General features: G+C 37.6%; 1 protein-coding gene across 1 annotated transcript; it reads left to right on the top strand.

Moving 5' to 3' along the window:
• The first annotated feature begins 220 nt into the window (after positions 1-220).
• LOC117116160 (cytochrome P450 3A24-like) lies at positions 221-2,646 on the top strand. The gene has a single exon (XM_033260155.1). The coding sequence runs from the start codon at positions 432-434 to the stop codon at positions 1,977-1,979; it is 1,548 nt and encodes a 515-aa protein (XP_033116046.1). The 5' UTR covers positions 221-431; the 3' UTR covers positions 1,980-2,646.
• The last annotated feature ends 10,114 nt before the right edge of the window (positions 2,647-12,760 follow it).

Here is a 12,760-nt window from a genome sequence, read left to right as displayed (position 1 = left end):
AAGCTGCCTCTTTTCAACCTCCTTTTATCTAAAGGATATGTTATATCATATTTGTTTCCATTGTGTATGTTTAAATGTTGTCTTTTGGATAATTAAGAAAGAAGGAGCGTGAATACTATGTAAAAGCGTGTAAAATTACTTTGTTGATAACTATTTCTTTTTGGGTTACATTATAGATTGTTTCACGCATTTTAAACGGCAACGAGTGTTTGTCGTCATATAGAAGAATCCGGTTGTGCTTATTCTCCTCGTGTCGTTGGCCAAAAGAGCTAACGAAAAACAACTTCCTTTTAGCTATTGCTTGAGGTTACTTATTAAGCGATAGTGTGTATTAACATTTTTGTATTTAGAAAGGCGATTTGCTATATACGCTTTTGAGTTCACAGGTATAAAAAAGGTTGCAGACGACTGAGAAGTCCAGGCTCGACGAGATGTCTTTCCTTGGTTTGGAACCGCCAACATGGCTGCTTATACTATTAGTTATAATCCTACTGTATGTGTACGGAATGTGGGGTTTCTCGTATTGGAAAGATCGAGGTATTTCTGGACCAAAACCACTTCCATTTCTCGGCAATGGACTTGACGTATTTTTCAAAACAGGGATGCACCAAAGCCAAAAGAAGTACATATTAGAACATGGTCCTATTGTTGGCTATTTTGAGGGACGAAAACCACAGATCATAATAGGAGACTTGGACAAGCTCCGACAGATTCTCATCAAGGACTTCAACTATTTCCCAGATCATAGAAAGGTTAGTGACATTGATATGAAGCCATTCGACAAGGCGCTCACACAAGTAGAAGGTCATGAGTGGAAGAGGATTCGAAACACAGTAACGCCAACGTTTAGCTCTGGAAAGCTCAAAATGATGGTACCATTGATCAATAATGCCTGTAAAACACTTCCTGGCAGGATCAGTGACCTCATAAAATCAAAAGATGACATTAACGTGAAAGACATGTATGGTTGTTTGATGATGGATGTTGTTGCAAGCACGAATTTTGGTCTTCAATTAGATTCTGTAAAAAACCCAGAAAATCCATTCATCAAAAACATGAAGAGCATTCTTAGCGGCGGACGGCTTTGGTTGTTCGCGGTTGTTTTAATGTTACCGTTAGTAGGAAAGCTTTTGAGATTACTTGGTGTGAGTATTTTTAATTCTGAATCGATAAACTTCTTCACCGATGTCACAGATCAGGTTGTGAAAGAAAGAAAGAGTGATCCAAATGATGAGAGAGTGGATTTCATCAGATTGATGATTGATGCTCATGATTTGGAGATTGCAAAAGAAGAAGATGGACTCAAAATCCATTTCGATGATGATACAGAGAGTCCACCAACGAAAAAACCTCTGTCAACTGAAGAAATGATGGCACAGGCTGTGTTTTTCATAGTAGCCGGTTATGACACCACCAGTACCCTATTGAGCTTTATCTCTTACTTGATGGCCCTTCATCCTGACATTCAAGACAAGCTCGTCCATCACGTCGAAGAGGTCATGGAAGGTCAAGATTCAGTAACATATGAAGCTATCACTAAAATGTATTATCTAGATCAGATAATCCAGGAGACTCTACGGTTGTATCCACCAGCCCCATCAACAGACAGGTTGTGTACGTCTACCTGGAGTCACGATGGTTTGACGATTGAAAAGGGTGTCGGAGTAATTGTTCCAATCTGGGCAATTCATCACAACCCTAAAGTCTGGTCTGATCCAGAAAGGTTTGATCCAGATAGGTTCAGCAAAGAGAACAAAGAGAAGCACCATCCAATGGCCTGGATCCCGTTTGGACATGGACCTCGCAACTGTGTTGGTATGCGATTTGCTCTAACAACAGTTAAAATTGCAATCGTTCACATTTTCAGAAAGTATAGAGCTATTCCTGTTGAGAATACTCCAATACCTATTGTAGCCAAAGTTTTTGGTCAAGTTATTCCAAAGACTGGGATTCCTCTGGGCTTTGAGGAGAGGGATTAAGTCTCAAATGAGTTAAAAAGTACCGGTATGTTGTAACTCTTTCAGGAGATACAAATTAATGTGATCAACCCGATTCATAGTAAAAACTGATCAATGTTACTGATAGCAAATTTGTTCAATAATTCGATATGTATTGCTGTTTCTTTCTCGATTGATTTTGCTTAGCATTTTTCAGGAGATTTAAACTGCATTCACTTCGGATCCGAACCAAAATCAGAGAATGTTTTAGATATTATTGCACTTTTGTGTTCTTGTGCTACATACAGTATGCTAACGTAATTATTCCGTCATGTTGATTAAATTAAAATATATAAAGTTTTGTATAATAAATTTAAACTTAGTCCTTAAACCATATACGTACTAAATTAGCATTTTCTGAAATCAAAATGTGGTTATTGTAATGGCATACATCTTTGAAAAAGATATGGCTGTCACTCACCATCTTGAATCTATGCTATTGGATACATCACAATGACCCGTGTTTAGAGACCAATACCAATACCATATATGATTTTAAGATTTTTTGTGGTTACATTGCCACAATCAGCTGTATATAAACATATTTCTTTAAATTCAGTACCATAACCGTCAGTAGCCTATATTTAGACAAAATTTATTCTTTTTCATTGAGTACAAGTAAAGTTATTAGCCAATATCTGAATTTTAATTCCTTCACTTTCTTATTGAAATCATCTTCTCCAACCCCTCAGGGAAGCAACATCACCTGCATCGAATAAAATCCTTGAGCTAGTAATATTTAAAAACTGCGTTGGCATAACTTGCATCAACATAAAAACGTCCTCGACCCACCGGTACTATAAAGCCGCAACAGAAATTGTTTCTATTCACAACATTTCAGATGCTTTTGCTCATAACTTTTTCAATCAATCAATGACTCAATCAGTTATTGCATTTATGCAACGTTATTAACGGCCATTTTTGGGGATTTCTGCACATACACACAATTTTCCTAATTTTTATAGTATTAAAATATCATAAATTCTGCATTCCAATGGCTCTTACATAGAATAGAGTAATTTAATTTTACTGCTAATGCATGGATAGCCTGAAGACATAAAAATATGGAAAGGAGGATGGGGGATGCAGAAATGGACCTTCCATACCATTTATTTGAAATAGGGGTGTTTTTGCATATTTTAGATATTCCAATTTAGGCCCAAGTTTGGAGGGGTATAACTTTTTATATCCCTGGTTCTTAGTTCATTTGTTTGAAGGGCAAAATTAGTTTTTGAGTTGATCTCACGGGCCTAAGATAATCTCCACGGGGCAATCGTTATGCATCTGGGTGAAACCCTTTCCGCTAAGATAGATCTATTTGGAAGGTTTTTTGCAATCTTATATTATACTTTTAATTGTACTCTGCCTGCTCCAGCGGTCTAAACCCAAAATTTGGTCGTCGCGAGAAATTTCTGTGGGGACGTGTCATCAATTCAATAAATTCAATAGTCGTTCGTCAACTTTGGTGAGTCGCTTTATTGTCAATGTAATGGATCACAATACAGAAACCTACCGTTATCTCGATATCAGTGGCGGATTCAAGGGGCCCTACCCCCGAGCCCCCACCCCCTATAAGAAAGAAAGAGAAAAAAAGAAAATTCTACTAAAATTTAAGAGTACCATTTCCGGCCTCTAGAGATGCCATAATCATAAATTTACTTCCCTCAGCCCCAATAATGTTGGTTGTCAGCCTCAACCATGCAGGTAGTATAGACCCTCCATAGAAGTGGTTTGGCGCAGTGGGAACGGTTTGGTTTCCCAACCTCGAGGTCGGGGTTTCAATCCTCTCGCTGTGCATTTCGCTTGTGTCCATGGGCAAGGCACTTTATCTACATTGCTTCTCTCCACCCAGGAGTATAATGGGTACCTGGTAGGGAATGCCAAAATGCGTTGATGCCGCTGCTGCAACTTTATGGAACAGTTAGTTCCAAAGGCGTCTAATCCAATAACCGGGGGTAGTAAAACTAATGTGAAGAGCTTAGAGGCCTTGTTGGCATTAAGCGCTATATAAATATAACATATTATTATTATTATTAGTTGTGAAAGTCTCTCTCTGGGTCCCCTCTATTTAAAATTCCTGGATCGGCCACTGGACATATTTTTTTGAAAAATACAAAATATTTTCCGCATATGTACATAGTACGAATACAGGACTAGCAAATGTATTTTTACGAGCACTTTCTTTTGGTACACCAAATTTTTATTACCCCTGTAAAGTAAAAAATTGCTATTAACGAATCACAATGAACAGAACAAAATACAGAGACGAAACTTGGGGGCACTGAATTCGGTGTAATGTACGTTAATACTGTATGCTTGAAAAGACGGTTATTGACGAAACAATGATCAGAACAACACACAGAGTGAGGACTTGGCGGCACAGAGAGTTTTGTATGACTTGAATTATTTGCAGGACAATCGAAATCTAATTTTATGAGCACTGGTTTACTAACTCTTTAATATCAAGTTTAAGTACGAATGTTATCGATGGAACTTTATTGCAAAATAACCTAAATGTAGTTTACCTGGACGATTCAACAATGAGCTTATTTTGCCATGGGTCGGAAATCAGGCATCAAGACCCTGCAACTGCTATGTCAAATTTAGCAGAGCTATTATTAAGAATACCAATCTTAGCTTTTTGATAATTCTGAGTGTGGTAAACCTTACGTACATCATAACGTGTTTTTTTGTGGGGGGGGGGGGTTACCTCGTTCAATTCAATTTGTTTAATTGCTTCGAAAGCCATCATGGACCAATACCTGCTAAAAGCATGCACAAAAATTTATGAAATTCCCAAAAGAACACATTGATATAGGTGAATGGGCAAATCAGAGATAGATCAGAAGAATTGGAATATGCAAGTTTCAAGGAGTATGGAAGGAAAAATGAAGCAAAACGAGAAGTTCGACATGCGATAGGTAGGAATGCAAAGTCTCTAAAGTGGCGAAGAGATGTAGGGCAATGGCGGCGGAATGGAAGAGAGGAGAGGGTGAAATTCCATTTTAACAATTTTCCCAAGGTTGCAGGGAAGATGGTACGGTTTTCAAAAAGAGGGATGTTGAAGTCTTTAAATATTGAAGGATAGGTGGAATGTGTAACGTATTCAGAAAGCAGCTTGCAAAAAAAGGTATTCGATACGTTTGAAAAATGACATTTCACATTTGGGTAGAAGGTCATAAATGCAGCAGACGTATTCCATAACAGGAAGAATGTGGCACTTATATAAAATAGCAAGGGATTGACGGTCGAGAGAACGCTTTAATATAGAACCCTTTCGGAGACAAGATTTATAAACACAAATGATTTGGGAATGCCACTTGAGATCTTATGAGATAAGAATACAGTCAACAGTTTTGATAGTTTGAATTTGACAGTTTTAATCGACAGTCGACAGTTTGAATTTTGGATTGAAATAGAGAGATAGGTTCGAAGTTTAATGGAGTTTTACAGAACGAGATATTCATAACTTTACACTAGAGGGGAGAAAACTGCAAACCATTTTCAAAATGAGGAAGCGATGGAGGGAATGATCATAAGTAATATTTCTAAATTTATTTACAATAACCAGATCGTCAGCGTATAGGGAAAGAGTACAAGGTATATAATTAACGATATCGTTAATAAAGCAAAGGAATATAACATTGGGCCAAGCTTGCTTCCTTGTACTACTCCACTGGTGATCGGAAGAGCGGGTGAGAGAATGCCATTGAAATGGGTGCGTTGAGATCAGTCTTAATCCAGTGAGCAATTCAATTGATTAAAGGGGGAGGGGAGGAGACGGAAAGAATGGGCAAGTTTGTGAATGAGGAGTTTGTGAGGAACGGAATCAAATGCACGCCAAATATCAAGAGAAAAAAGGCGAGAACATAAACATTCATCAGCAGAATAATATAAATTGTGAGTGATATAAAGGAGTGAGTCAGCAGTGGATCTGTTTTGACGAAAACCGCACTGATATTTTGAAATACAAACAGAGGTCTGCTCGTAAATTCAGGACGAAATGATTCCTTCTAATATTTTGCAAAATGGAAAAATGTTAAAGACTGGACCATAATAGAAAGGATGTTCGGGAAGCGCCTTTATAGATTATATGAACAATAGCGTATTTCCATATATTTGTAGAGGGAATAACGCAGAAATCCAGGAAGGAGGTAAAAAGTTTCGAAAGAAAACAGCTCAATGAGGAACAGCTCAATGAGGAACAATGACCTTCACAACAAAATTGCTGAGACCATCAGGGCCGGGGCTTTGGAATTAGACAGGTTAGATGAGGCTTTAAGAATAATTATCCTCAGTGGATATGGCAGGGCAATCATGGAGAGGTGGGGGAAGGCAAGATTAGGGGATGTTGTATTGCGATTTACTTGAACACTGGTAGGAAAATGGTAAATTAAAACGGGATGCAATGTCAAATGGGTCGGTAATGTTACCATCAGGAATATCGAAGGAGAGCGAATTTCGGAATTGAGAAGGTAGACTTTTCTTAATTGGAGACCACTTTCACGAACCTTTCTTTAGTGTATAGGGAGTTTTTATTATAGTTTCTTTTAGCCCTTCGAATCTGAGATGTAACCCACTTCTTAATTACTGGTACGTGGTATAGGTCTTTATCATTGTACCACGCCCATTGCCTGAATTGAATAAGGTTTTTAAGACCGGGGGAAAGCCTATTGGCATCATTAATATGTAATCAAATTACACGATACCCAAAAATATGTGATAACTTAGATTTTATAATATATGTAAGCTGATAATACACGGCCATAGGAGATTTCGATTTAAGTATTTCAATGAGGTATATCTAATCAAATTGATTAAGTTCAGATTGTAATAGTCTGATAGATTCAATATCAGTACGAAGTACATGTGTCTTAAAGATGCTTATATTGGCAGATGGGTTTGTCGAGTAGCACATCGAATGACACCGCTCTATGGTCACATCTAGAAAGCCAGTTATATATGTGAACATTATTAATGTTTTCCTCATTGCTCAAAACAATGTCGAGTATTTTGTGGTTTCTTGTTGGCTTGGTAACTAGTTGTTTTAAATCATTGACAGATTGAAAAGGGGAGAGGTTCTTCAAGTCGGTGTCCTTGAGTTCGCCGAATACCATGAGCTTACTTTAGTTGTCAATTTGTAAGCCCATGACGCAATCTTGCATGTGTTCGTAACCAAGGTCACTGTTGGGTCCAGGTGGACGGTACACAAACAATATTAATAATAAGTCTGAAATGAGTTCGTCGTAGCTCTTTAAGGAGATAAATAAACGTTATTAAACTAATTAATATTAAAAACTGATAAACTGAATTAATTGGCCAATCAATTTAGCATTAATATATTTGCGGGTTTTTTAATCAAAGAATTCAGCAGGTTTGCTGTTTCCTTGTATTGGTTTCGTCTAGTTTCGCCTAGTTAGTTTGTAGTGCCTGTAGAAAATATGCTAACGTAAACATATCGGGGGGGGGGGGCACTTATAAGATGAATGGGAATATGAATCATGCAGATCTGGAATCAAACCTAGGGGGATGGGGGACAATATTTTTCCTTTCTTGAAAACGGTCAGGTAAATTTTTCTCATTTTTTATTTCATGTATGTACACATACATAAATAAATGAGTAGTTGCATGGGTATTCTTTTTTCCATGAATCGATAAATCCCAAAAATAAAGGGTGGTCCGGAGGTTCTCCCCGAGAAAATTTTGATTCCTAGATGGCGAGAAATGAGCTTCCCCGACATTTGAGGTAGTGTGGCTTAATGACTTTAATGTTCTTCAAAATTCTAATTTTCTTATTGTAACATTAAAAAAAGAAGAAAATCAGCTCACGTGTCCTGAAAAGGGGAAGGTAGGTCTAGAATTCTTTTTTTTTTTTTGGTTGCCCAAGGGAGGGGACCCATGATCCCTGCCCCAAATCCGCCAATGTGAATTGCGAGAAAATGTAACTCGGTCGGGGACTGGATAAATATTCTCTCCCATCCTTATCCTCCTTCTTTCCTCTTTCTTTTCTTGCATTTCTTTCCGATCTTACAAAAATCTCCAGATATGATATATTTTTTGCCAAAAAGTGGGGTGGGGGGCTGGTTCCGCTGGCCATGCTAACTGTATGTTAGACCTTTATTGTGATGCACACGTTTTTTTTTTGTCACGTATTTTGTTATCATAATATCCCCGTCGGGGAAGACGAGTGAGTTTTGTCAGGGAATAAACAAATAAAAAAAATATTTACATTTCGTTTAGCCACCATATTGTTTTCATTAAACTATTTGTGTTAACTTTCCATCACAACAACAACAATAATAATAATAATAATAATAACAATAATAAGGATAATAATAATAATAATAATAATAATAATAATAATAATAATAATAGTTCAATGAGATTAATTAAAATTAATTTGTGTTCTGTTATGACAAATGCTCGTTTGGATAGCCTCATGATGCTTGGAATACATCGTTATAGGTGAAGCAACCTCGACCATGACAGCGTGGTTGACTGATTTCATGCAAAATTTCCAAAATTTAGAATTTCACTTTCAAAAATGAGGATGTGAAAATAAGTTAGATGGTTACATTGCATACTCTTTGTCTCTTGTTTTATTGAAAATGTTTTGGTTTTGGAAGCTGATTTCAACATTAGAAAACATAGCATACATGAAGTCATATTATAGTAATTCAATGCCTATCAAATAAGTAATAAAAATTCGCCATTTCGTCAAATATCCGTGGCTTCCCCCGTCCAGACTGGGCGATTAATGAACGCTAGCGTAAGTATTCGCGCGAAATATTCGTATTCGTAATTCGCGCATTTTATTTTCTGTTTACATCTAGGTTTATTTTGATTGGTCAAATCTTGGCTGAGTTCAAAATCACCGATGCATGACTGTCGTAAATCAGTGGCGTACGCTAATCTGGGGTTTGTTGCTGGATTACCGTACGCCAGTGATTGCGCGATAATACTGGCGTTCGCTACGCCGCGCACAAGTTCACACCACTCGATTAACGTTACGCTAGCGTAAGTCGTTGTGTCTGAACATAGCCTAAGACTGTCCCCGACGATAAATCGGGTCGGGCTGCGTCGGCCGACGCTGTCTGAGTTGGCCTTTAAACGCAGACGCGACGGTGTGCGTCGGCGGTAGTCGCGTCGTAGAATATTAAACATGTTTAATATTTCTCACGACGGCTTAAGACTGTCCCCGACGATAAATCAGGTCGGGCTGCGTCCGCCGACGCTATCTGAGTTGGCCTTAAAACACAGAAATTTCGCAGGGGCATGCCCCGGACCTCCTATTTCAGTGTTGTCTCGATCAGCCCAAATTTCCCTTTTGGACATCTCTGGATCCGCCCCTGTATACTGGGTTTCATAAAAATAAATACTGACTACTCCGTGCACTTAATAAGAAACAAAAATAGGTGGGGATGAGAAACTTTTGCTTCCTCAGCCAAGGACACGTACATTTTGCAGCTTAATTTTTAAGTAGTTGATATGTACTTACAGATATGCTAGTTGCCAAAGGCCTTGGAAACTTTCAGCTAATAAAACTGGCAACTGATTATGAGAGAGATCCCTATATTATACAAGAAAAAAAGACATTAATTTAGTCGTAAAATATTGTTAATTTTAAAATTCTCTTGATAATATATTTACCAAATAAAATACATTGCATCAAAATTTGGAGTAGATTGGAATTTGTCTTGAGCCTGGTTTCCATAAAATCGCTACAAGCTATCACAGAGAGCTTCATAATATGGGGAGCATTTCCGCTAAGTCTTGCCTCTTGGATATTGTTGCTAAGGTCCCAAAAAACGTCCAGATTATAAAATTTTGTCTAGAGAGAGCTTTCAAACATGCGTTTGGGGATAAAGGTGAATTCACACCGAATCCGAATTCGGTTCGTCGAACGCCGCGCGCAACGTCGCGTCAATCACCACACCACACCGACAATAACATCACACCACACCACACCACAATCACACCAATCACACCACACCACACCGACAATCAGCAGACGGCGCGCCGTCTCGGATTGTCGGTGTGGCGGTGGTCTGAACGGAGGTTGTGAAAATAGCGTTCTTATCTGCGAATATTCGCGCAAACAAGCTAACTACTTTGGCTATGTTCAGACACAACGACTTACGCTAGCGTAACGTTATAGTCCACCAGAAATACGGATTTGAAGCACCGAAGTTGGACATAATTGCAACAAAACGTTTTTTTATGAATATATATAGTTAAATTTTATATCTACAACATACAAAAAGTTTACCAAAATATACCGAAAGGTGATTTTTATAGCAAAGAAAACTGAACTATTTCACTGGGCTTATACGCCCTGCCTAGGATGTGTGTGCTGTGCCTTGGTTACGAAGCGCTTTAATTTGATTTGCCGCTGACGTTTTTGATTGGTTAACATACCTTCAACTTGTGCGCGGCGTAGCGAACGCCAGTATTAGCGCACAATCACTGGCGTACGTTAACCTAGCAACAGACCCCAGATAAGCGTACGCCACTGAGTTACGACAGTCACGCATCAGTGATTTTGAACTCGACCAGGATTTGACCAATCAAAATAAGCCTAGATGTAAACAGGAAATAAAGTGTGCGAATTACGAATACGAATATTTAGCGCGAATATTTAAGCTAGCGTTCGTTAATCGCACAGTCTGGACATCTCGCTAGTTACGCCATGGATTAACGTACACCCGGCGTTAGATACGCCTGGCGTATTTCTCAGGTCTGAACGTAGCCTTTGACCCCAGAGACACGCGTTGTCGCGTTGCGTTCTTTATAGAATCGCGTCGGCCGACGACCGTCGGGTGCAGTGAGTGCCCTGCTTTAGACACACGGGTATTCCTGGTCCTTTTCTGATTGGTCAGCTGTTAAGTTTGATTGATACTTCGGAAAGGTCCATTGCAGTGAGAAGGAATAGAAACGAGGCTTTCCATGTACGCCGCAAACGAGCTTCAACTCAAGTTATGCTTTCTCATCTCATGGATGGCACCTGATTTCCCAACCCAGACTTTTCGTCGTAACCAGGACTACCGTACATTTTCGCTAAACCCTCAACTTTGATATTGCTGCTAATGTACCAAAAAACGACAATTGTTAAACATACGGGCTTGTTAGACAGGCGCGTATTCCTGTCTCTGTTCTGATTGTTCAGTTGTTAAGTTTGACTGACGTCCAGAAAGGTCCATGTCATTGAACAGGAATACTGCACACGAGTTTCAGCTCAACTTATGCTTTGCTACATCGTGGATGGCACCTGATTTTCCTATCCAGAATTTTAGTCGTAAGCCGGACTTTTCGTTATTCTATAGCGAGCATTTTGGTACAAAGACATTTCGAACCCCCTAAATTCTTGGTTACGAAAATTCCGGGTTACGAAATGTCGATAATTTTGAATTAAACTTGCTCACTTTTCAGTAACATATAAATGATTAACTTGAGCATAGAAAATATTAATTTTTAAAATATGAACCCTGATTTTTATAGTGGATAATGATAAAAATCATAAAAACACCTTTTAAAAATACTCTATTTTCTATGTTCAAGTTGATAAATTTTATGTTAATTAAAAATAACGCCACTTCTCATGGTAGTCTACGCACGCACGAGGAAAAAACTACAACGTGAGTTTGGGAGTTGAACAAGTCGTTTGTGTGTGGCGATTAAAAGCAAACCTTGGCCCTTTGTCTATTTTTTAGTTTAGTTAATTTGATTTTTTTTTTAATTTATTAATGCTTTCACCTGTACGGTTTATGGTGTAAGGTGTAAGGCTCGAATAATTTCTACTGTACACAAACGTTTCCAATTAAAAAGGCTAATATGGTGACGCACTCCATAATAAATTTAAAAAAAAAATACAGCAGTTTGAGTTTTATCGTATTTCACAACTAGGGCGAAATCAATATTGCCATATTTGTCCCACGACGTTAAAGCAGGCTCCGGAGGAAAAAGGTATGTCGTACAGCTGATTTTTCTAAGGCATAAAAAACTCAGAAGCGGTTAATGAGATACAGATTATTGAATATTTAAAAAACTAGGGCATGCTTATTTCCACCTCCCCAACCAGTTTTTCAAATATTAAAAAAGCTATATCTCATTAACCGTTCCCGAGTTTTTGTCAAACATCCTTTTTGTGTCCTACACTGAGTATGCCTATCACTGGATACTTTTAATGATTTTTACCCCACAAAAAAAATCTGTTTAGTCTGAATAAGAAAACGTCGTGTTTATCATCTTCTTTTTTTTAAATTATCTGTTAGCTGAGATGATAATGTTGATTAAAAGTTACAGTACAAGTATTATTTTATCTGATATTGAAATTAAGAGAACAAAATATGTAAGTCTTAGAGTTTTATTTGTTATTGTCCTTTTTATCAGCCAAAATATAATAATAATAATAATAATAATAATAATAATAATAATAATAATAATAAATGTATTCTTATGTAGCGCAGAATGCTGGAAACCTCTATGCGCTTTACATTAAAAGCAAAGGCCAGATAAAAATTAAAAGAAAAGATGATAATTACAACAGTGAGCGAAAATCAGGTTAATTTTATGATATATGTATTTATTTATTATTTATTTATTTTTATAATAATAATGTTTAATTATGAAAAATTTCAACCAAGTTTTTATCTTATTTACCTCCCCATTCCATTTTGTTATTCTTTTCCATTTTAATTTAGATTTCTTTTCTATTCATCTATTTAAGTGTTTAAATTGTTTTATGAGTTTGGTTTGTCGTTTCT

The sequence above is a fragment of the Anneissia japonica genome, unplaced genomic scaffold, assembly GCF_011630105.1.
Source record: "Anneissia japonica isolate Jap-2015-1 unplaced genomic scaffold, ASM1163010v1 scaffold287861_len940595_cov192, whole genome shotgun sequence".
NCBI classification, from domain to species: Eukaryota; Metazoa; Echinodermata; class Crinoidea; order Comatulida; family Comatulidae; genus Anneissia; species Anneissia japonica.
This window is presented reverse-complemented; position numbering and strand designations above follow the sequence as displayed.

Excerpts from the sequence above, each read along its gene's own strand:
- LOC117116160 (XM_033260155.1), top strand. The coding sequence starts at position 432 with ATGTCTTTCCTTGGTTTGGAACCGCCAACATGGCTGCTTATACTATTA.